Source organism: Dermacentor variabilis, chromosome 7 (assembly GCF_050947875.1).
Source record: "Dermacentor variabilis isolate Ectoservices chromosome 7, ASM5094787v1, whole genome shotgun sequence".
Classification (NCBI taxonomy): Eukaryota; Metazoa; Arthropoda; class Arachnida; order Ixodida; family Ixodidae; genus Dermacentor; species Dermacentor variabilis.
The window spans coordinates 19211380-19237743 of record NC_134574.1 but is presented as its reverse complement, the minus strand read 5'-3'; the positions used below and the strand labels follow the sequence as shown (position 1 = coordinate 19237743).

The 26364-nt window shown below is 47.6% G+C and overlaps 1 protein-coding gene across 2 annotated transcripts in view; it reads left to right on the top strand.

Moving 5' to 3' along the window:
- MED17 (mediator complex subunit 17) overlaps positions 1–26364 on the top strand; it is a 305063-nt gene that overhangs the window by 61437 nt on the left and 217262 nt on the right. For both annotated transcript variants that reach the window (XM_075698299.1, XM_075698300.1), the window contains exon 7: positions 10227–10461. In XM_075698299.1, the coding sequence (XP_075554414.1) occupies positions 10227–10461 (235 nt within the window). The remainder of the gene's footprint in view (positions 1–10226; positions 10462–26364) is intronic.

Genomic DNA, 26364 nt, shown 5'->3' with positions numbered 1-26364 from the left:
AAACACAGCCTGGATTCATTTTAAGAATATGGTTTGCTACTACGTGACTAACTATGTTCCGTTAAAAAACAAGCGACCACCAAGAACAAGCCCATGGATAACTCGGGAAGTCATCCACGCAAAGCGTCATGTAAAAAGGATACGTAACTCTATTAAAAATCATGGATCATGCCCATCCAAAACTAACAAACTAGCATGCGCCGTAGCACGTTTCCGACAGACAGCCAAAGAAGCTAAAGAACATCATTTTCATGTAACGCTGCCTAACTTTCTGACAAACAGCCCTCAGCGATTCTGGAACCACTTCCACCCTACTAAAGGGACGTTATCGGACTTGTCTCCTGAGGAAAAAACTAACAACGCTAATGCGTACAATAACTATTTTCACTCGAACTTCACAATAGATGACTGTAACCTGTCGGACTTGAGTAGCAGTTCAACATTGCACATCGATCCTTTAATCATATCTGACGCGGGTATCCTTAACATGTTGCTCACCCTTGACCCTAAAAAATCATGCGGACCAGATAACATTCCAAACCATTTTCTAAAGAGATGCGCAGAGTGGTGCAGCTGATACTTGGGCCTCATATTTCGAAAATCCCTATCACAATCATCCTTACCCGACGACTGGAAAAATGCTAAAATCATCCCAATACACAAAACAGGAGACACTTCATTGCCCTCTAACTATCGACCAATATCTCTCACTAGCACTGCTTGCAAGATGCTCGAGCATATCATACTTAAACACCTAACAAACTTTCTTGACACTCACAACTTATTAACGCCACACCAGCACGGATTCCGCCATGGATTGTCAACCGTCATGCAGCTTACCGAAGTTGTGCATGACCTCGCATTTAACATCAACAGCTGTAGCCAGACTGATATAATATTATTAGACCTTTCGAAAGCATTTGATCGCGTACGCCACAGTAAATTATTAACAAAATTGCGAGATTTTATTGGGAATGGGGAAATTTTAGACTGGGTAACAGATTTCTTAACAAACCGGACACAATTCGTACTATTTCAGCATGTGGAATCTGCGACAGTGCCTGTCACATCAGGCGTCCCCCAAGGATCCGTGTTGGGGCTACTGTTATTTTTAATTTTCATTAACGACATAACAGAAATATTGACTGTAACATCAAACTGTTTGCTGATGACTGCATCATCTACCAAACAATTCACACCTACGAAGACCATGTTTCGCTTAGCAACTCACTAGACCAGCTAAATGAATGGTGCAAAAAATGGCAAATGACAATAAACTCAACTAAATCAGTTTGCATGACGGTAACAAGAAAAAAACAACCTTACAACTTTCCTACTTTATTAACGGCACAATGCTAACAAAAGTTCACCAGCATAAATACCTAGGCATCACTCTAACTTCTGACCTGAGATGGGACGCGCACATTGCCAACGTGACCTCGAAGGCATTATGCAAGTTATTTTATCTCCGAAGATGTCTCCGCCTCGCACCAACATCGACTAAGCTTCTCACGTATACTACTTTCGTTAGACCGGTTTTAGAGTACGCTAACACAGTTTGGTTTCCCCATTCAGTAACTAACATAACGAAACTGGAAAAAGTACAGCGAAAAGCGCTGCGGTTTATTTACAACAAGTATAAGCGCACAGATTCACCCACTAACCTTGCGGCTATATCGGGTTTAGCGACGCTCTCATCAAGAGCGAAGCAAGCACGGCTCAAATTTTTGTTTAACTTGATTCACAACTATTATAAGATAGACCTAACAAAATACATATGTTTTTCGCAGTCACGATCATCAAGACATAAACATGTACACACTTTAACAGAATATTCATGCCATAATGACACATTCATGTACTCTTATTTCCCCCTCGTGATAAGGGAATGGAATTGCCTCGATCCTTCAGTCATTTCTGCAGACTCATTATCTCAGTTCACATCACGGTTAGAATCCATGTAAAGCAATCAGTAACGCATTTTTATTCACATAACATGCTTTGCAACTATTGTAAGCCATGCTGATTATCGTTAAGCTGTTTACTATTATGTTTGTTCCCGTTTGCTGTCCTTTTCATGATGTATTCTCTGTATTGCTGCGCATGTCTCCTAGAAATGTGATATCTATATTTGTTGTTTTTTTTGCGTATTATTACCTTGTTCCTTTACGTTCCTTGTTTGGTTTATTGACACACAATTTGTATGTGCACGTCATTACCATGTATTTCATTTTTGTATGTCCACCTGCTATGGTCCCTGATGGGACTGGCAGTATTGAAAATAAATAAAAAAATAAATAAACTGCTAATTAATATTCTTGTAGCCATAGTGCCCATCTACCGAATCGTCCAGTTGGGTCTTCCAAGTGAGGAGAGCCAGCACAAGGCGTGGTGATCAGTAAGCACAGAAAATGTGCGGCCATACAAGTAGGGGCGGAATTTGGCAACTGCCGAAACTAACTCCAGGCACTTCCTTTCGGTAATAGAAAAATTCCTCAAGGCAGGTGACACGCAGTCGCTTGCATATGCAATTATGCACTCTGCGTTACTCTGCCGTTGAACCACAGCCCCAATTTCATGGTCACTGGCATCCGTGTAAAGTTCAGTGGTGGCAGATGTATCATAATGAGCCAGCAATGGGGGAGCTGTGAGCAAGCGTACGAGGGCGGAGAAGGCTTTGGTTTAGCAAGGCCCCATGTGAAAGCAACATCCTTCTTTAAGTCTGTGAGTGGGCGAGTGGTTTCAGCGAAATTCTTGATAAAACGACGGAAATACGAGCACAGCTCAACAAAGCTTCTTATATATGCGGCGGAAGATGGAACAGGAAAGTTCTGGACAGCGCGAATTTTGTCAGTGTCGGGTTGAATGCCAGCAGCACTGACGAGATGAGCAAGCACGGTGATTTGACGACATCCAAAGTGGCACTTGGTCGAGTTAAATTGCAGGTCGGCGTGTTGGAAAACAGCAAGAATAGCTGATAGAGGCATTAGATGACTCGTGAAAGCTGGTGAAAAGCCCATGACATCGTCTAGATAACACAGACATGTGGACCATTTATAGCCACGAAGTAAGAAGTCCATCATTGCCGGGGCATTACAAAGGCCGAACAGCATAACCTTGAATTGGTAGAGGCCGTCAGGTGTTACGAAGGAGTTTCCTCACAGTCCACGTCGTATACCGAGATTTGTCAATACCCTGATGGGAGGTCTATCGATGGAAACTACCGGGCTCTGTGCAAGCAGTCCAAGGTGTCATCAATACGCAGCAAGGGGTAGACATTCTTGCGTGTGATTTTGTTGAGGTGTCTGTAATCCAGACAAAAGTGCTAACTGCCGTCCTTTTTGAAAAGGACAACAGCGGACGCCCACAGACTGCATGATGGCTCGATAATGCCTTTAGTCAACATCTTATCGACTTCTCTTTGTCTCAGTTGTCGTTCAGTATGTGAAACACGGTACGGCCAGTGGTGTATCGGGTCGGTGTCTCCGGTGTAAATACGATGGGGGACCACCGATGTTTGGGCTAAAGGCTGGACTTCTTGGTAAAAAATGTTGCCGTAATTTTCAAAGAGATGGTGGAGGTCAGCAGCTTGTGCTGGAAGGTCAGGTGCAATCTTCTTGCTAAGTTCATCTGTGAGAGTCGGTGAACCCCTCCGAGGTTGCTGTAGAGGGCGACGGAATTTCGGTGTCAAGAGCCAATATCTCATAATTGTGCGCAGGCAAGATGTCGCCCGAAGACATTCCTCTGGGAAAAATTTGAGTTGAGCAGTTAAAATTAAGTAGAGGGAGCGAAGTCTGATTGCCTGTAGCAGTGAGCACGGTATGGGGATGGCGAAATTTCTTTAGAGCTGCATGTCAGCGGTGGGACATAGTACATAGACTCCATCACGAACAGTTGGGAACGACAGTAGAGGGACGGACGTAGTGGCTTGAGGCAACAGGTGGATGTCTTCGGGAGAGCATAACCGCGGTTGTGTGACTCATGGACTATAGGACCTGTGGGGCCGTTCAAGCTGAATGGAAAAAAAATATAGGAAAAATCTAAACCAAGTATAATATTGTAAGGACATTGTTCCAAAATGGCAAACAAAACACTCATTAGGTGCCCCACGATGCCAATGCGAGTGGTGCACGTACCAAGCACGGTAGGCGTTCTTCCATCGGCGATGTGGAAGGTGCTTGATGCAGCGGGTGCAAGAACTTTGTTCAGGTGTTGGTGCAATTGGGCACTCATCACGGATGCGTGCGTGCCAGTGTCACTGAGTGATGGGACACTGGCGCCATCGACTAAAATGTCCATCAAGTTCTGTTTGGACGGCAAAGTTATCAGAAAGGTTTGAAGTCGAGTCGTCAATGCAGCGTCACCTCCAGGAGCTGCACTGTTTAATTTTCCGGAGACGGGCATCGGGGCTGCATCGGGGATGGTGGGTGACTAGCCTGCGGCATTAGGGACGATGGTCGATGAGCTAGTGGCCAACGGGACTGGTGGTGTCGGAATGACGACAAGAGACTGTTCCGGGGAGCATGACGGTTATTGTTTGGCTGTTGCAGTGCTAATGGAGGCTGGTGAGGAAGCTCACTCTCTTAGGGGCGATAATAACTGGTGAATGGCGGTCACAGAGGGGAGGACACAGCATGGTTGTCACAACGGCGAGCAACATGACTGATACGCCGGCAGGCAAAACAGATTGACCGATCGTCGGCGGTTCGCCATTCGGCTGGATTTCGGTAGCGTGCAGGGTACCGCAGACCAGCCAATGGACCTGGAGCATGAGACAGCTGTGAAGCGGCAATGGTATGTACAGAACGAATTCCAAGATTAGTGAGTTCTTCACGGACTATTGCCTGCACAAATGGTGCTGTAGGCAAGTTGTCCGGTTCACTGGGACAGGAAAAAAGGGCTGCAGGAGCCATGGCTTCAAGCTCTCGCCGCACTATCAGCGTCCGGTCATCTGACAATGATGATTGCTGCACTCCTAGGCTGTCGTCACAAGAGGATGTCGCAGCTCTGTTGGCAGACGTGGGAACGGCATTGCAATGCGGCGGCTCTTGGCCTGCTCAAAGCGCTGACACTCTTTTATTGTGTCGTGTACTGTTTCACAGTTTTTGCATATGAACAGGTTGAAAGCATTGTCAGTGATCCCCTTCAGTACATGCCCAACCTTGTCTGACTCGGCCATATCGCTGTTGGCCTTACGGCACAGAGCCAGCACGTCCTGGATGTAAGAGGCGTACGACTCTGTGGACGTCTGGGCGCAGGTTGCTAGTTCTTAGGGGCGCTATTCCACTTGGCGGGACGGCCGAATAAGTCCTTCGGCTTATGTTTTGACATGTCCCAGTCGTTAAGCTCTTCCTCGTGGGTGTCATGCCACACCTTCACCGTGCCTTGCAGGTAGAAGACCAAGTTAGGCAACATAATCGTCGGATCCTATTTTTTTTTGGCAGTTATACGCTCGTATGTGGTGATCCAGGCTTCCATGTCGAGGTGGTTGGTGCCACAGAACATTCCTGGATCCCGTGGCCGAGCCAGCACAACCGTCAGGGTTGTAGGCGTTTATGTGGACCGCGCCATGTTGGGTCCTGCTTCATCCGTCATGTTGTCCAGTCCGAGGTAATGACTACTGCGGAGCTCCGTTGTTGTTTCTCGTGGGTACACACCACCTCTCACCAAATTGCCACGTTGCAGAAGCCACATATAAAGATGTATTCACAATATCTACATGAAAGACAACGATGCATAAACAAGGTGGCTGTTGAGAGCGATTCCGCCTTTACATGTCAAATTGTCTTCTTCTGACTGGCACTACTCTTCGTTGTGCCATAACAGCCGCAACAATATTCAACAGAAATTCTCCTAATAAAGTAAAATATTTTCCAGACCTTCATATGACTAGAACTGAACTGTAGTCAGTGCTGCCATGCTAATTTGGGGTTCCCTTTAATAAGAGTAATAAGAGTAGGCTGTACTGTATATCTTGATGTGTATGTGCCTAAGTTGCTGATAGCTTGCTACATTCTTGTTATGCAACACTGGGAGACAGTCGAGCATGTGCGGCACCTTGTTTTCTTGCCCAAGTTTTGTAAGAATTAAATTTTGTGTGAGAAGTTTTCTAATATTTGATGTATGCCTCAATATGCAGCCCCTTTTTCTTGATTTGAAATCTACTATTTAGTATTAGCACAGCCCTAGCGATTAGCATTCTTTCTCGTGACCGATGTTTAATTATAAATTATGGGTGATGGATTTTTGTGATGGTGGAATTAATGAGACTGAGACAGGGTTGTGCGATATATTCTATTGCAGAATGTTTATATATTTTTTACGTGGTTTAGTTGCTTTCTATGTACATTTTTAAATATGATAATGTGCATCTGAATATATACAGATGATAGGTAGGTTCTATAAATTTGTACAGTTTAGTATGAAATGTCCAATGATTTGGCAGCGCTACTAGATAGCAGCGCATCGTCTTCTCGTTTGTCGCCGATAGCGACAAGCAGAGGGTGATGGGTAGAGGAGCCAGCACTTGCAGCGAGGGCCAGTGGTACCACAGCTGGTTTGAACCCTCAGCACAGGCCGAGTGGCACATACCCAAGGCGGTGTCAAAGAGTTTCTTCGAACATACCCAGTCACGCATTTTACAGTGACTCATGCCGGCTTAAAAGAGGTTCTTTAATGGAGAGCGGCACATATGTACACATTGCCACACAGTCAGTCACCCATGTAGGTCTGAGGGTTGGTTTCGCCAATGTTACCTCGACACAGCAGCCCGATGCGCTGCCCATTCGGCCGCGAACTACCCAGTGACTCGGGTAGGGTGGGGGAAAGGGTTACACGCACGCAAGCACGAGCACACGCACACAGAGGCAGCCCCCCCCCCCCCCCCAGAAAGTGCATGAAGTACTCTAAGAATGTTAATTGCATTAAAGGGCCCCTCACCAGACCACATAGCAAATTCTGGTTATACGCTGAAAGTTGTTACATGCCATCTAGGGAACGTTCTGCCGCAATAATTTTTAAATCGGTTTATTAATAACCGAAATAGAAATATTTCAGTGCCGCGAACCCATGATATCAGGAGGCGAGCGCCACTGCCAAGAGAGGACACTCTCTCCTCTTGCCCCATCTAGCCCCCTGCAAGCGAAACTCCTTCCCTGTGTTCTCCCATACTGGAATTTGAGGATCACGTAACGCACATGTCAAGGGCCCTGCCTTCTTTTGTTTTTGCTCTCGCAGTGAACTTCTGCTGGTGGCGTTGCGCGTGAGCTGTTGCGTTAGTCTCGTTTTGCGCAGCGAACGATTTTGCACGCTGTGCGCGAGAACACCTGACTAGCGGTATAAGTCAGTGCTACCCAAATTCTGACGCACACACAAGATGTTCATAGAGCATGATCACGCGCTGCAACACGGTAAAAGATGACATATTTTTGTTGCATGAGTGCGCCACTGCACAACTTGCGATCAAGCAGACGAAATGGAAGTACATCTCTCTTCCTGCAGTGCGAAGTAAAGCAAAAACACGCAGATATTAGGTTTGTTTTATTATTATTTCTCTAAACTTTAATTCGTCTATTGAAGCACGAGGTTACACAAGTAACAGATGTTGCCTCGAGTAATTCTCAATGTCACTTGTCACTACGAGCGATGTCGCAGCGGTGCGATGTACATAGGCACACTTGTGGGATTGACATCGTCTCTCTGGCTGGGTGTGCGATGTCTGCGAGGAGAAAGGCGAGGGCATTTGGTTTGAAATTGCAGGTTTTTTCGTGGTGCATGGCGGTGATTACTTTGCAGCCATGATAGTTAGTGCGCGCATTGTATGCACTGCGCTTGTGAGTTCTAAATGGCCTGACCTGGTGAGGGGCCTTCTAAAAAATCACCCTGCCTAAGCATACTGCAGATGCCAGAATTGACCAAGCACTGTCATGGCCATCACGTTTTGGACATTACCTGCTGCCAGGGCTGCAGACAAAGGCTACATTGCATTTTTAAAATACACCTTGCTGAACTATTTTGCGTATTTTTCTTCATATACAGTAAAACCTTGTTAATTCAAAGTCTGCTGAGTCGCAAAAAATCTTCAAATTAAGCTGATTTTTGAATTACCTGAAAAAAAAAAAAACTGAAAAGAGCAAAACTGCGGTGACACAGGCATGTCACATTTATTTCTGTAGCAGGACTACTCAAGGTAATCATTGACATAGGACTGCTTGGTAATGTAGTTCCACGAATCATGTGCAGCGCCTCACAATCACCACCGCTCAACAACAACATTCTCTCTGGCACGTTGTTGGAGACTTTGTCTTCCACATTAGCATATGATGTCTGCATGCCTGCTTCTGCGTTGAAGTAGTTGGCTAAGCCTAGTCCGCTTCTCCATCTTTGTACATTCCTGGAAACGGGTTAGTGTGGCTGAGATTTCCTGCATGGATGGTCATGGTATGCACATGACACACCAGCAGTGGAGAAAATGGGACACACATGCGACGCAGCTGGCTATCTGCATAACAAAAAGGGGAAACAGAAAAGCAAGTTGGCTATGTTTATTGACGATGATGATGCTCTAACTCGCTTTTAACAGGCAAGTGGTCTGGTAGCCTAGTCAAAATAAACACAAGAATTTTACGTGCACCGCCACAAAACATAGGTGGTTCACAAAACTGTATGGCCCGTCAGCGCCCACGTCACGGCATCTAGCACTTGCTCGATGGACAGTGTCCGAATCGCAGCCCCGGTGACGACTCTCTTGTAGTCCATTCTCGAAGGCCATGCATTTATGTACTGCAAGGGCCAAAGCAGTTGCAGGCGCGAGAAACACATTGTGCCCACCAAAGTTACAATGTTGTTTCCGAGATATGCAGAGCCGGAGACTTGTTGCAGCATGCCAGTTGGCAAAGCCCACGACCAGAAATTATAAGTTATCTGGTTTAATTCCTATTGCAAATTAGACTGCAATTAACTTAACTCTAAAATAAACTGTGATTAGATTATTAAGGTTTTACTGTGCTGGTGACACTGCCATGTGTTGTATTGACTCGTGTCGACCATAAAAATGGGATCTTTATGTCAAATTGGAACAAGAACAAAGTAGCAATAAGTGCGAACGCTTCTTTTTTAAGAGCTTCTAAGGAAAAATATGTGGATAATTGTACCATTACTGGCTGTTTTTCTTTTGACTGACTTGGGTTGCGATCGGAGATGGTCGTTCGGCGCGTTCGTTCGGTTACCGGCGCGCGCGATTGGCCTACTCCGCACCGACGTCGCCAGCCGCGGGCCGCGGCCACGTTTTTGGTGACGTCAAAATGACAACACGCTCCTGTCAATCATCCTCCCACCGAGCATTTCGTCTGCTAGGCGCTGAACCCGACGGGAGCTGGGAAGTTTGGAGCGATCATACGGCTTCGCATGGCGTGTCTGGTGGATTGGATTGGATCCAACATGCGGCCTTTTCGGCTGCCGAATGGCACGTTTGAATCCAATCCATAGTTTAATTCGAGAAAATGGCGCTTCCTTTGGGAACTTAGGTTGTTGCGCTCGTGTTTCTAGAGGAAGGAGGAGAGCGGGTGGCGGTGCGAAACGCGTTTGAAGAAATGGCAGAAAGTGAATTCCGGCGTCGTTTTTGTTTCTCGAAACAAATAATTCGTTGGTTGTACAGAGAAATCGACCCCATCTTCGGTGCCAGCGAGCCACTGGAATGTTGTCTCTGCCTCTTGAAAAGTGCACCACTCTTCCCATCGTTTTCTTTTTCTTTTTTCTTCTCGCTGTGCGTGACAGCACCTACGGACGACGCAAAGAAACTAATAGTTATAAATTGCAGTAGTCACACGAAAACGTGCTTGGGCTTGAGAAGAAAAAATACATTCTTTAGATAAAGATTTCATCCACTTGGAAGACGAGAAACATTTCGTTTTGTTGTATACTGTCTGCAAGCAGACGACACACGACGGAAATAAACTTCCGGGGAGGTCACCGCTTCCTGATTGGCTGCTCTCTCCGCCCCGCTGTCACAAATTTTGCATACTGCAACTATGCGACGTTGCAGCAACTGAACAGAACGCGTATCGAACAAAATATCTCCGATCGCGCCCTTGGTATCATTAAATGTCGGAAGCATCCGGGAGTGACGGAAAATAGATTTACGTCTGTATTCTTGCACCTGCCTTTTGAAACCATGTGCACCTGTTGTGCTTGGACCATATGTGACAGAGAGGTCGTACGCAATGCAGGCGCTGGCGGCAGCAGCAGGCGTCCTTCTCACGGGTGCAGAATGCCTGCGGGGTGCGGCAGCAGATCCGGGGGGTATGTCGAGCCCCCGGGGCTCGGGGGGGAGCGTTGCACTGTCGCCGCCGCAGCAGCGCCTGTGCCCCGACTTCCATGCCGAGCTGCTGCACATGCGCCAGAACTGGCGCCTGCGCAAAGTGGGCCCCAGCACCATCGTGGGCGACCTGTCTTACCGCAGCGGTGAGTTCCTCCCATGGACTGGCACAGCCCGCGCAAGTACACATTTGAAACAAACAGCATTTCGGCTCCCTTACCGAAGCCTCGATCGCATCCTTGTGAACAAGTTTGTGAATGTGTTTGGGAACAAGATTGCGAATAAAGCTCCCGTAAAGGAAGCCAAAATGCTTTTGCATTTTTTTTTTAACTTTTATTTCCGCAATCGGGGTCCATTATTCTGTGCCACGATTGTCCCCGACTAGACTTGTTTTTGTCAAACCCTCGATTTCATTGTTGTGGCTAAGCATACTTGCAGGAGATGGTGTGCATTGACACGGGCAACTGACCAATGTGGCCGCAAATGGCTGCCTCCGTCGTAGAGAGACCAGTTTTGTCGAGTTGTTCGCTGACCAATGCTTTGGCTCTGCGGCTGGTACCGCAAATTCGAAGCAATCCGTGGTGCAGCAGTCAAACGTTGGAATACGCTGGTGATTATTTTACCCAACTGTTGTTGTGTGAATGGGTGGGTAGGGCAGCAGCGAGATATTTTGGCGGGGTGTAGCAAGTCGTGATCGCTGGTGGGAACATTGGTCACAGCGTGTAGCTTGTTGGTTGCCGCTCATGGACCTCCCTCTGACGCCTGCATGAATGCCACCGTATGCTGCCAAAGCGCATGGTGAAAGAATAAACTGTGCAAATTTGCACAGTGACAAAGATGACATGTGGTACAGTACTAGCACCAAATTTTATTTTGAGCCAATACATATTTATGGGAATCTGCTAGGTGCCTCGTTACATTCTTGTGTTCCTTGTGCTGTGTAGTGCACTGGCCGCCATCGTGACTGCACAGCGCAAGCATGGCCAGGCGTATGGCATCAGAACCTTGTCCAAACATTCTTTGCCACTTCACAGTATGACAGAGGTGCCACTCATTCGCAAACTCGCATCAATTTATGTGCAAGCATGTTGCCACGCTTCCTAGGCATTTTAATGCTAGAAAGCATAGGCTTTCGTGTGCAGGATGGGTTTTGTCTTGGCTACGTGTGGCTCGACTCTGCTCTCAACCAGTGCAGTGATGGCAGTGTTGTGCCAATCTGCCTCATTTCATTAAAGCTACGATGTGCATGCTACTACTCAGAGAAACTGCCACCCTATGCAAAGGATATTGTTGTTGGGCCTCCTCTTTCCATTTATGAACTAGAGCATTACAACAGATGTGCGGTTTTAGGTGCATTTACATCCACCCTGGTTCGTATTTGTCATTTCAGGGACTTGGACTGGTATCATTTGTATATTATGGCTGCCAGGGCTTGATAACTACAGTCAAGAAAAACTTGTACCTGGGCTAGTGGTTGATACTTCACCTTGGCAACTTGCGTCAGAGCTCAAGGAAACTCTGGAAAAAGGGCCTTTCTTGAGTGTTTGTATGTGTGTGATGTATGTACATGATGTGCATGTATGCGACCTTATTCTTTTTAGCTGTTACCGTGATGACTACAGTCGCCTTCCGAACTTTAAAGTGCAACAGAAAAACAAAAGACAAAGAAGCAACAGGACAAGGTGCTTCTTGGCATTGCGCATGCCTGTAGGCAAAGAGATGTCAGTCAACTCAGCACAACCTGTTGGCTGCTGGTTTCCTATGAAACAGCAGCAGCAGTTGTGCCAAGCATTACAGTGTGACCAGCACACTGGGGCCAGAATTGCGTCTCTGCTAATCGTGGCATCACAGATGTCTTCTGTGATTGGGTGCAGCAGCGATGTGGTCGGAAGAAAAAAATGACAGCAGACAGAGGAGTTTATGCACGTTTTTAAAAATTTTGTAAAATTCAGACTAGCCAGACTAGTTGGTTGTTTTTTAGCTATACAGTCAATGACCGATTCTTCGATCATGCCTGATAATTCGGATGCCTTTGCAGTACCACCAGAAATCTAATACAGCCAATCTACAAGAATGTCGGACATTTCGGGATTCTGAAACTCTTTGCTGTCAGATTTCTTAGACTTGTGACATCATTAAGGGGGGACCCTGTGCCTGAAAGCTTCTTAAATTCTCGATCGATTTTGATGAAACTTGCTGAGTTATGTATTTCAATGTGCTAGTTTTAAATATTGTTACGCTAAAGCCACAGCAAGGATGAAAGAAGAGGAGAATGAAGTGCGCTTGTCTTTGCAGCAGCTCGGTGTCGACGTGGCCCCTTTTCATGAATTCATTTTAAAAAAAACGCACCCCATCATAACAGTCTTGGTGGAGGTGCTGGATAAAACAACGGCGCCCCCGAAGAATGATGACGAACTGCCCTCAGAAGCGCAATCTGTGGATCTTCGCCAAAGTTGCTGAATTGTCGGTCTGCCACCAGAGATGGCTTCCGACGGTGACAACTCGCCACCTTCTTTCAGCTACTCATGGCAGTCCTACATCGAACCAGGAATCTTCACCAGAAAAGCCGGGGAAGATGTGGACAGACGGCTCTGCTTTTACCAATGTGCAAGTCGGTTCAATGGCTGGAATTCCACCACCCAGCGTAACAATGTTGCCTTCTTCCTCATGAGAACCGGCTTGAAAAGCATGAAGAAAGCATGACGACGTGGGAAAAGTTCATAGATGAAATCGGGAAGTGCTGCGGAGATCCGGCAGCTAAAAAGAAGTGTGCAGAGCAAACCCTAATGCAGTGAGCCCAAGTTCCCGGAGAAACCTATGCAACATACATCGAAAAAGTGCTGAAGTTGCGCAAAGGCCCTGGACCCTCAGGTGACAGAAGAGGACAAAGTTGGCCATCTTTTAGAAGGGATTGCTGGGGACGTGTGCCAGTTCATCAGCAAAGATAGTCTGGACTCCGCAAGTGACGTCATTCGGCACTGCTGCACATTTGAAGCCTTGAAAACTTGGCGTATCACACCGAAGTTTGGCTGCCTGGTCAATGTAACTAACGTCGTCACTGTTCGTGGGGTCCCAGCTCCATCCGGCCTTGTGTCATTTATTCGGCAAGTGGTGTGCGGAGAGCTTGACTGAAGTGAGGCGGCTTCCCTCTCGACTCCGTGGGTTCGAGAGCCCTTTTCGCACTACAACTTCGGTGAGACGTCCATCACCGCTGCCTCCATAGCGTATACAACTTTGTTCCTCGTTCAAGAGCGCTAAACCCTACTATGAACGTGCATCCAAGCTATCAGTTCCACGACGGTTGCTCACCCAGACCACCTGCAGTTTCTCAAGAGTTAAATGGCCTTGTCAATTATCCTGCTACTGACAATATCGGTGCGTCCCGTGAGCGCCCCATCTGCTTGCAATGCGGTATTCGCGGTCGCATCGCTAGATTTTGTCCTCATCGCCGTGGCACGTCACCACCGTCCTATGAGTGACTGTGCACTTTTTATCGGCGTAGCAATCTGCACGGCGACGGGACACGCTGGCCTTTTGACTCCGATAGCAGGACAAACCACCGGGCGACTTACCATAGCGACTCGCCAGCTTCTGTGCAGAGCTTGACGCTGTCGCCTTCACACCAGCACAGGTCTCCATCTCCGCAACGACATCTCACGTCACCGCCGCCAGGAAACTAGGCGGCATGACCAGTGGAGGGAGAGGTCGCCAGTCATCAACTACATGCCCCTATGCCTCCGCCAGTCACCATTTGTCATAACAAGATTCGTGTTTTAGTGGACAATGTTGCTACGTTGGCCTTAGTGGACACAGCAGCGAGTGACTCCGTTATCAGCCTGGATTTCAAAACCCGACTAGGCTGTAAAGTGATGTGTCCCTGGGATAACGCTGATGCATTTCGTGCTGTGAGTGGAGAGTTGCTCCGACCTATTGGAGTGTGCACCGCGAACATTTATTTCTCCAATAACGTGTATCAAGCCGAATTTGCTGTGCTTGCTCAATTCACTCACAACGTATTTCTTGGCCTCGATTTCCTACAACAGCGCGGTGCCACTGTTGACTGCAGTACTGGCGAGCTTTTCCTGTCTCCTCTTGCCAGCCAACCTGCTACCTGTTCACGCGCTCTTGCCGTCATTGAAGATGCTGTCCTACCAGCACGTTGCTTATCCAGAGTTCGAGTTGCTGCTTGCACTGTCGACGCTGATACATTTGATGCAATTGTTGAGCCTGTGCTGTTGAGCCTGTGCTGTTGAGCCTCTGCTGTTGAGCCTGTCTGTGATGGTTGTGAAGAAAAGTGTGCTCATACCTCGATGCTTCCTCTCTCTGGCCTGCGCAACAACTATGCTGTGGGTGTCAAATTTAGCCTCCCAGTCTGTTATGCTACCCAGCGGTATGCGACTCGCTTCTTTTCAAGTGGATACCAGTCTCAGCATAGGTGCTTTAACTGATCACACGTCACACGAATCCTGAGAGCAGGGGGCTGGCTCTGGTGTTCCTGAAGACTTGTCGCCTTTTTTAAAAATGACCAACAAGTCACTCTCTTCAGAGAAACGTCAAGCCCTGGCCAGCGTCCTTAGCAAGCATGTATCATTATTTGATTTCGTGCAGAACGCTAACAAAGTTTGCGTTCCAATTATGCGGACTCGCTACAGGATTGACACGGAGTCCACTCATCCTATCAGGCAGAAGCATTACCACGTGTCTGCGTCAAAGCGCAAGATTATTGCTCAACAGGTTGACGACATGCTAGCCAAGGGCATCATCCAAGATTCTTCTAGACCTTGGGCTGTTCCGGTCATCCTCGTGAAAGAGAAAGATGCGTCCTGGAGGTTTTGTGTTGACTACCGGTGTCTCAATTCTGTGATGAAAAAGGATGTGTATCCACTTCCCAGCATCGATGACATTATTGACTGCCTTCATTCCGCATCCTACTTTTCATCTGGACCTTCGATCAGGCTACTGGCTTCTGTGCATTCAGCTGAAAAAGAGAACCGCTTTTGTGACCCCAGACGGCTTGCTTGAATTCAACGTCATGCCGTTTGGTTTGTACAATACACCTGCAACATTTGAAAGGTTTATGGACACGGTACTGCGCGGCCTGAAATGGGAGATTTGTTTCTGTTATCTAGATGACGTCATTTTTGGCCGCTCTTTTGCAGAGCACAGCCATTGACTGGACATTGTTCTGACGTGCCTTGAACATGCTGCACTTACCCTCAACTCCAAGAAATGTCACTTTGGCCAATCAGAGGTGCTAGCACTTGGACATCTAGTGGACAAGCCGGGGGTGCGACCAGACCCACAGAAGGTTGCTGCAGTTAACGGCTTTAAACAACCGCAGTCACAACCCAAGCTGAGGAGCTTCTTGGGTCTTTGTTCGTACTTACGTTTTGTGCCCAACTTTGCCAATACTGCCTAACCTCTGACTTCATTGCTCCGCAAAGATAACCCTTTCACCTGGACAGCAGATTGACTCCTCGTTTCGTTAACTGAAGTTATTGCTATCTTCCGGACCCATACTTCGCCATTTTGGCCCCTCTGCCACTACAGAATTGCACACCGACGCGAGTGGAATCGGCCTCGGTGCCATCCTCATCCAACATTTTGGTGACGCTGAGCATGCCATTCCCTCTGCCAGCCGTTCGTTGGGCAAAGCCGAACAGAATTACACTGTCACTGAGCAAGAGTGTCTCGCTGTCGTCTCTGCAGTGCAGAAGTTCCGCCCATATCTCTATGGGCGCCGTTTCACAATCGTTACTGACTACCATTCACTATGTTAATTGGTTGGTCTCCGCAACCTCGTCTGGCCACCTTGCTCGATGGGTGCTATGCTTGCAAGAATTTGACTTTGCAGTACGCTACAAGAGTGGCCGACATCATGCAGACGTCAGCTGTCTTTCGAGGCTCCCTCTACCAACAAATGTATGTGACGCCGACTATGTCGATGAGTTTCTGGCAGCCACCGACAACATTCTTTTTCCCAACCTGGCCCCTTTTCGGGAAGAGCAGTGTGACGACCGCAGACTGGATACCCTTTTTGCCTCAGCTGCTCAACCAACAGGTAACAATGGCTTTGCTATCCAAGATGGCCGGCTCTACAAGAAGGATTATGCTGATGGTGCCCACCTCCTCTTAGTGGTCCCTAAGAATTTGAGAACTCAAATGCTCCGTGCTATACACAGCGACTTGACCGCTGGGCACCTAGGTTTCACCAGAACATACCACCGCATTCAGGGCCGATTGTACTGGACTAGTATGCAATGGAATATAGAAAAGTATGTGGCCAGTTCTAACAAGTGCTAGCAATTCAAGCGCCCTAATACTGCTCCGGTCGGACTCCTTCACCCTGTGGTGCCACCATCATGTCCTTTCGAAATTGTTGGAGGGGATCTTCTCGGCCCATTCCCTCGCTCAAAAAACGACGACCGTTTGATTATAGTCCGCGTTGACCATCTGACACGTTATGCTGAAACCGCAGCGATGCCAACGGCCACGGCTCTTGATGTTTTGAGCTTCCTCCTGTCCTCCGTTATACTGCATCATGGACCCGCTCGTGTTATTGTGAGCGATCATGGTCGCCAGTTGGTGGTCGACGTAGTCGAAGAGCTCTTGCATCTCTGTGCTTGCCAGTTTCGCCACGTGACCCTGCATCACCCGCTGACAAATGGTCTTGTCGAGCGCTCTAACAAAACTTTGACCAACCTGCTTTCGATGTCCATCAATTCCAGGCACGAAAATTGGGATGACATCTTGCCCTTCATCACATATGCCTACAACACTGCAAAGCATGAAACTACCAGCTACAGTCCTTTCTATGTTCTTTATGTCAGACTACCCCGCAGCTTCCTTGACACCGTTCTATCTTTTGCTCTTCATGCAGACTCTTCTATTGCCCAGACTCTTTACCGCGCTGAGGAAGCACGCCGCATAACTGAGCTCTGTGCGTTGGCATCCCAGGACCGCTCCAAGATCAGCTACGGTTCATGACATAAGAATGTGTCGTACAACAAAGGGGACAGCTTTGGACACCACTTCGCAAGCGCAGCCTGTGCCGAAAGTTTCTGGCTCGTTACGCCGGGCCTTTCGTCATCACCAATCGCCTAAGTGATGTCACCTATTCGATTGCGCATCTCGTTTCTAATGGCTACCAGTCTAAGAAGGTGCAGCTTGTTCACGCTGCCCACCTGAAACGCTGTCATCCCCGTGACTCCGAGTGGACGTAACAGTTACTCACCCAGCGGGCTTCATCTGTGAGGGAGGAGTGTTACGCTAAAGCTACAGAAAGAATAGAGGAAAAGGAGAACGAAGCGCGCTTGTCTTTGCAGCGGCTCTGTGTCGGCGCAGCTCCTTTTCATCAATTCATCTTTAAATAAACGCACCCCATCGTAACAATTTAATACATCCAGTTTTCTTGCAGAGTAAGTAACTTTCCAGAAATTGAAGAAATTCTGCTTTATTGAATAATTTGCTTGGAGGTGAGCTATCTATCACTATATATGGCACAATAAATATTGACATACGAAAATGATGTGGAACTGACAAAGAGCGCAAATTAGTAAGTATGGTGTTCTAACTCAAATGTATACTAAATGAGAACATTGCATACTTCACTGAGAGAAATCCATCTAACTGCTAAGAAACATTTAAAAAAAGATTCTAATAAGTGCAACAATGTTATTTCATAAGTTTACACTCTACTCAGCTTTGCCTTTCTGAAAAAAAAAAAATTAGTGATAGCCCAAGTAGAAGCAAATATAATGCACCTCCAATACGGCATCATTGAAATTGTGGTTTTGAGAAAAAATAAATAAATAAATTCACAATTGATGTATTGAAAGAAAGTTTTAAAAAACGACACCAAAAGCCATCAGATGACACTAGGTATAATTCATGGCCGTTTGGCCATTGTGGGTTGACAGCATAGCATGCACTGCGAGTATGTTCACTTCAAAAGGATTACACGTTTTCAGGCCTTCAATTCCCCGTGAGTTCCATCCCGATGCAACTTCACCACAGATCTCGCCAACCACAGCCAGTTTAGTAGCGAGACTGTAATTGTGATCGCTTTGCACCAGCTATGCAGCACCACCTCGAGTATTGCACGAGAAAATTCTGAGAAGATTGTTGACTCGACGACAACGTACGGAGCAGCGGGCTTCGCAGCTGAGGCTGTTCCACTATTGGCGGTCGGATCTTCAACAAAACGCTGAATTTTTTGCTCCGTGGCCATCATAGATGCAATATTGTGGAGCGTAGCTTGCCCATGTGCTCCGATTTTATCCACTTTCTCTTCAGTTATGACAGCTGATTCAATTCTTACGCGAGTGTAATCGGCGTGTGGATGTGCGTGATTGAGCAGAGCAGTTGAGGCGTCGACATTCAGCGGCGGTACAACTTCAACGGTGAGCTGCTGGGTATTCTGTGCCGACTGCGATGACGGAATAGCTTTTGGAAGTTTATTGCATCTTGCAAGTTTCCACCCATAACGATTCACGGAGCGAAACATTGCTGGATCTTCAGCATATCCAGTGTCGCAGTCGCGAGACTAAAACAAAATGACGGCTGTTTTCATCGTTTGAGTGCTCGTGGACCTTGGAGCCAATCATCACTCGCCATCTTGGTCAGATGATCAGAGTGGCCAATAGTGGCGTGCGCAGTGAATTTCTTTGCTGTTGTTTTTTTCATGACTGCAACACTGGCAATGTTATCGACTGACGAATAAAGAAAGCCAGAGAGGGGAGCTTTTCGAATGATACATAAATGGCGCTGGCAGAGTGTAGTTATCAAGTTATGTGCGACGAAAATTGGGCGTGATTTGTCCTCAATTTAAAGAGCAGAGCTTGCGGATTCGCATCTTTAGGTCACGATAATGGAAGAACCACACGGTATTTTGTAACCTAATTTCGGAAATAGGTTCAGATACGCATCAGGAACATGGAAATTAAATATTGAAAATTCGAATTTTGGGCAGATTTTTAGTCCCAAAGCCCGGGTCCCCCCTTAACTAGCAGAAAAAATGTCAGATGACAACTCGCAGCACACAGGACACAACGCTACACTTGAACTGAATTTTTACTACTGGATCATTCCACGCCAAACTTCCTAGACATTGCGCTCGACCTTCTCTGATTCTACTAGAAAAAAATTCACCAACGATTACAATGCTCCCTATGCGAATTTTGAGCGCAGCTGTTTAGGTGTCTTGAATTCGCAGTATATTGTGGCAAAGAATTTGATTTTGAACAACAGAGTCCTCTCGGTGATGGCGCTGAGCCTCGGCTCGGGCAGCTCATTTAGCTGCAGCACCAGACGGAGCATTTCCACTGGTTGCGTCGCTCATTGTTCATCAATAAAGCATGAACACTCGAATGTGTGGCTCACACGCAGTGCATTCTCTAGCAGTGGCAGCGCAGATGAAGTAGCACATACGCAGTGGGTCTGAAGCCCACGCCAGCGCTTTGTTTGCATATATGGTATTGGTGAATGTGCACTCTGCTTTCCTCATCATGCTTCTACTGCATCCTCCTCCTCCTCCTCTGCTTTCCTCCTTGCGCTTTCTTCGATCTCGCCATCTTTCATCCCCCACTGCGCTCCACATTTGCTCTTTCATCCTTCACTGTGCTTGTTCGTTCGGTTATGCCAGTGCTCAACATAGGAATGGGTGCCGAAGAGCTGCGCTTTAAAATTGTGGTCAGTCATTTTGGTGCACTGTTTGGCCTTGTAGGCTATTTTCGCTAGAAAAAAATTTGTTCTGTCTCTTATAGTGATTTGAATGTTGCAGTAGTGGGTGAAACCTAGGTTGCGAAAAGATACCCGCAAAAATACAGTACTACATGGAGCACCTTTAAAGAGCTGCTGGTTGCTAGAACAGGGATTGTGCTTTCTTATTCTCTGCCATTGGTGTCCGCTACGTTGTCTCACAACGTGCGTGGTGAAGCAATACTGCGATTCTGTGCCAATTTTGACTATATTTACAAAATTGTGCAAGATTTACAGACACAATACAACTAGTAGATCATGTGGCTGCATAGTTGTCAAAAAAGTGGTGACGCCGATGGACAAGTAGTTTCGATGGGGCAGAAACATTGAAAAATGTGTCAACTGCATTTTCTTCAGGCACATGTAGATTGGTGATGTGGTCCAAGTAAAAATGCATGCTTGAATTCATTTGGAAGGGTGTACAAAAGAGATTTATTTCTGAAAGCTTAATGGGAGTAATTTTTGTTTTAGGTGCGACAATTTTTTTGTGTTGAGCAGCCACCGTATCCCTGGGTGCCGGCCTGGAAGTCCGCTTCACTGCTCCATGCGCTTCTCTGGCCACCTGCGTAGCAAGATGGTATGCCACATTGTGTTTTCACGTTGCTGGCATTTTGAAAATTGTGTGGCCGGCTGGCACGAGGTTTCGGAAGGACATCCAAGGACTAGGAGATGCTATTTCACCATTTGCTATGGCTCTGCACTGGTGCAGGTACAAAAAAACTCGGGTGGTGCGCCCTGTTTTCACGATTTCGGGAGGTTGCCCTTTTTACTGCCATCGCATGGCACTTGAAACAGCTGTGGTCTCTCACGCCTTCTTTCGCATGTTTTTAAAAGTACTGGCACCTTTGGCAGCTAGCATCTCATTTACGTCTTCATGAGCAACTTCCGGCTCACTCGTGTCAGAGTGAGCTCCACTTTCTTGGAGAGCACCTTTAGAGCTTGTAGCTTTCACTGTAGTACAGCACATGTGCTTGCACTTCTGCCACAACACCTCAGGAATGAGTTCCAGCATAAGTGGAAGGCCAGCCAAAGTTGTGGTAATAATACATGTCCCATGCATATTTTTCACATGCTCAAGGAACTTTTAGAGCACCATTTCGACACCATAGTGCTGTTTACCGTTTCACAAACGTAATATACCGAGATGTCTTGGTTACGTTTGTACCACAGTAACAGGAGACTACAGTGCAGTCCACTTATAGCAATACCACATATAACAATATATCGCTTATACTGATGGGTCAGGGTAACAGTGTCATTTTATGCATTAGGTCTATGGGGGAAAAACTATATATAATGATATGTTATTCACTGCATATCAAATATAATGATCAAAATTTTGCTGTCAGGACAGCGTTTGCCATGCAGAATAATCCTGACATTCCGCCGAATGCCAGATCATCTATATCCACGTTGCCGACATGCTTAAAATTAGCATAATCCGCCCTTCTTCAAGCCCTTGGTTGTCACCTGTCATTTTGGTGCGTAAGAAAGACTGCTCAGTGCGATTTTGCATAGACTACCATGCCTTGAACAAAATAACCTGCAAAGATGTATATCCACTGCCCCGAATTGATGATGCGTTAGATTCATTACAAGGCCTCTCTCCAGCCTGGATCTACCGTATTTACACGATTGTAAGTTGACCACATTTTTAAAATTTAAAAATCTGAAGTGGGGGGTCGACTTACAATCGAAACCATAACATGGAACCGCCAGAAAAGCAGGCCCAATAGGAGCTACGACGTAGTTACAATTTTATGTTTGCTCTATGGCCCTACCCATAGCTTTTTGTTATCCCACTTGTTTGTTTGCTTTTCGGAAGGGTTTTTCAACATTTTTGAGTTTTACAGTGCATGCATGCGAGACGTTCATTTGAGGGTTCGCCAGTCGTTTGTGTGCGGGCGCGAGAGAGAAAATCTGGGGGCTTTTACTCCTTGAATATATGACCCTGCCTAGGCACTACGGAGGAGGTTTCTTAGCGTGTGTTGCATGCGTTTGACTGCTAGACATGCCGCTATTGCGGAGTGCGGTCGAGTTTATGGTCCGCCGCTGGCTGCCCGCGCGATGAGCCTATGGGCACGGGCGCCCCATTTGGTGATCGCTGTGTCTGAAGGGGCAAAGTTCTGACTGGTGTTGTATAAGTCGCGGGTCGCTTTTTTCGTCGCGACGATAGAATATTTTACAAGCACTTCTCCAGGAGGGCACATGTAGCCGGCAAATGGAGGCCTCAGAAGAGCACCTGAGGTTATAGTAAAACAGGTTGTGCAGGATTTCAGGGCACCCAAGGGGTAGCCGGGTGATCAAAGCTGGAAGCAGGGCGGCCCGTGAATTGAGGCCGCGGAGGCCGAAGCGTGCCAGGGGGTGTTCGCATAAAAAATTGGCTATCCGCAATGGCGGACAGGCGATCTTTTGCATCCCTGGCACGCGCAGGCCTCGGCGAGCCTCAACCCACGGACCAGTCCGGGTTCTAGCTTTGGTGTCCCCATTGCCACTTTGGTGTCCTGGAGGCGCTGCCAATAATGTGAAATAATGACATGTTGTTACAATTAGTAAACAAAAAAACACGATTGAATAAATATAATTAGGTCTAGCCGCCAACTTGTGACTCTAAGTCCAGCACTACCGCGCACCGCGACTTCTGCAACACCAGTCGGAACTTTTCCTCTGAAGGTATGTCGGACAGACTTTCTCGCGCCTGCGCTGCTCGTGCGGGGTCTGTCATCGTCACTGGCGGCCTTTCAGCCACTTGCTTTCAACCGCGGTTGCTAAGGCGCTCTGGCTTCTAGATTTTCAATATATGCGGCCCGGGCTCTACTACTGTCGCTACTGCTCCCACAAAACCATCTGTGATGTTATTTACATCTTTGTAATGCGCAGGAAAGCTGCGATCCGACTGCTTCACCTACTTTACCGCGCCGGCAGCCAGCGTACGAGCGCATACAAACTCGACCCCACTCCCCAATGCCGGCACACCTAGGGACAAATGAACTGCAACGCGCGCTAAACTGCAACGCGCGTTATGAACTGCAACGCGCGTTATGAACTGCAACGCGCGTTATGAACTGCAACGCGCGTTATGAACTGCAACGCGCGTTATGAACTGCAACGCACGTTATGAACTGCAACGCACGCTAAAAAACCTCCTCCGTAGTACCTAGACAGTCATATATTCAAGGAGCAAAAGCCCCCAGTTTTTCTCTCTTGCACCCGCTCTTACTCGCGCCTGTGCACAAACGACTGGTGATTCCTCAAATGAACGTCTCGTGTGCACGAGTGCACGCAACACTTATGGGGGGGGGGGGGGGTGTTGATGGTTGATGGAAGCACCGCGGTTCCCGTTTGTGGCGTCACCCTCTAAACGGCGGCGCTGGCGGGGAGTATCGCGGGTTTCTCTTTCCCTGTTGCACTTAGCTTTCTGTATAGTTTGACGAAAGGCATTGGTTTGACGCATTCCACTTGACTGCCAGCTACGTGCTACTTCTATGCTTCCTCAGTCGTCGTGAGTGCTCCAGGCCCACTAATCATTTGGCACTCGTTCACAGCAGCATTCAAGAGGGCTGTCATCCTTTACGCCGAAGAAGCAAATCGCTGTGCAGCGGACCGCAAGTTCAAGGTTTCTGAATGGGTGGTGCGAGTGTGGCGACTGCAGCGAAGCGAAATTTTCACCTGTGACAGCAAGTGAAAAATTTCCTACGTGCCGAAGTCAACGCTTTCTGGAGCTGTAGGCTAAGCTTGCGGCGTACGTCGCTGAAATGAGTGATCGGTCCCTGCCAGTGAAGTGCGACATGGTCATGAAACAAGTCCGGACCTTCGCCTTTTAAGGACCTACTCTGCCGTGAGTACAAAGAGTGGCTGGCGGCAGAAGACCGCGAAATTACATCAACTGGACCTGTCAAAGAGCCTCCCTGACGGCTGTGTGTGGTTGGGTGCATTCGGCATGGACTGTTGTTCCAGAAGATGTTATGGTGCGGTCGTTTGCCAAATATGGAATTTCACTGGATGACGACATGCTGTGGGACCGTAGCAGCGATGATGATGGCAGCACTAATGAAGACTAGCAGTCCGGTGACCATGTCAGCTACTAATAAATTTTCGTTATCGAATGCGCCCTCGGGTATACTCCTTTTTTTTTCCTGTCACGCGATATGGGGGGGGGGGGGTCGACTTACAATCATGTAAATACGGTATGCTCCGGATACTGGCAGATCCCCATGCACGAAGCAGACAAGGAAAAGACTACCTTTGCCACACCTGATGGACTTTATGAACTTAACGTAATGACTTTTGGCCTGTGTAATGCTCCCACCACATTTGAGCGGATGATTGACACCATATTACGGGGCCTATAGTGGAAGACTTGCTTATGCTACCTTGACGACATCATCATATTTTTGTCGACCTTCCATCAGCACTTGCAGCGCCTCGACGAAGTCCTGACATGCCTCTCAGCTGCTGGCCTTCAGCCGAATATAAAGAAGTGCCACTTCGCCAGCAAAACTATTAAAGTGCTCGGACACCTTTTCAGCAAGGAGGGCCTTCGACCGGACCCCGACAAGATTATCGCTTTTCTTCCCCAGGCCTCAATGCGCCAACGACTTGCATAGCTTCCTTGGCCTAGCCTCATATTTCCGGCGCTTCATACGTAACTTTGCCACCATTGCGGCTCTGCTCCATCAACTCCTTCCTTCTTGAGCTCTCTACGTATGGTCGGACGAATGCCAAACTGCTTTTGACGCCCTCAAGTGTGCCCTCACGTCCGAACCTGTGCTTCGTCATTTTGACATTGCACCCACTCTTCTACATACTGACGCCAGTGGCCACGGTATCGGCGATGTTCTTCTGCAACGTCAGCGAAATTCTGAAGAACATGTCGTTGCATACGTAAGTTGCCCGCTAACAGCTGCAGAGAAAAATTATACGGTTACTGAGCAAGAGTTCCTCGCCGTTGTTTGGTCCGTCCAAAAATTTCGGCCTTACCTGCACGGCCGCCACTTTACGGTCGTTACTGATCACCACGCCTGGTGCTGGTTGGCAATGCTAAAGAATTTAACAGGACGTTTCTGCCATTGGATACTTCGTTCACAAGAATATGACTTCGAGGTTACCTACAAGTCTGGAAAGAAACACCATGATGCCGATGCTCTCGCTCGTTGTCCCTTACCACCGTCTTCAAACACTGCTTGCTTACCATCTTCCGTGAGCAAACTGCAAGATGCATTTTCTGCATTCCCTTCGCTCAACTCTCGACCGGCACCCATCCAGCCATTCTCATACGTTTGCATCTTGCCAACGTCATGAATCCTACTGTCACTCTGTCATGGAGTGTAGTTGTGGATCATCTCGCAGACCTACGCTTGGCTCCCATCGGCAGCACGATTGAAAATTTGATGTTATACCGGTACCTGTTTCATCCTGAAGGACACCGTTGGGTTCCTGTCGTTTCCCGATCACTTCGGGACCAAAAACTGAACACCTTTCACGACAGTCCCACTGCCGGTCACTATGGTTTCCATAAAACCTATGAGCGAATACGCAGCCGCTTCTCTTGGCCCGGACTTGAAACCAGCGTACTAAATACGTGACTTCCTGTTTGCTCTGCCAACACTGCAAATGACTGACCTCATATCCGGCTGGACTGCTCCAACCTGTCCAGTGTCCTGAAGCTCCTTTCGCAGTCGTTGGTATCGAGCTCTATGGAGAGAGATAGAGAGAGAAAGGCAAAGGAAAGACAGGGAGGTTAACCAGAGATTATCTCCGGTTGGCTACCCTCTACTGGGGGAGGGGCAAGGGGATGCAATAGGTGAGAAAGAAAGAAGGATGAAAAAAGGAAAAAAAAACCTAAACACACACATGCACGTACACATGAACTATTTCTGTGGGCACTGTCACGCAGCCGCAAAGGCGTTCCTAGTCTTACGCAGTGTTACCGTACAGTCCTACGTCACACAATGTACAGTCACAATTTGTCAAAGTCCCGTGTCTTTCAAGTATCGCAGCAGCGCCTTCATAGCGGATTGCGCTGATGTTCGCGTGAGCCAGGTTCCAAGGATCTTGTTTTCTGTCATTCGGCGCTTGTCCAGTTTGTCTAAGGTGGCTGAGAGGACTGCTCTTTGTGGGTTAAAACGAGAGCACTGACAAAGAAGATGCTTGATCGTTTCGTTGAACCCGCAGAAGTCACACAGTGGGCTGTTGGCCATCCCGATAAGGAAAGAGTAGGCATTTGAACATGCTACTTCAAGCCATAGATGGACAAGAAGGGTGCAGTCACGTCGTGGAAGCTCGGGCGG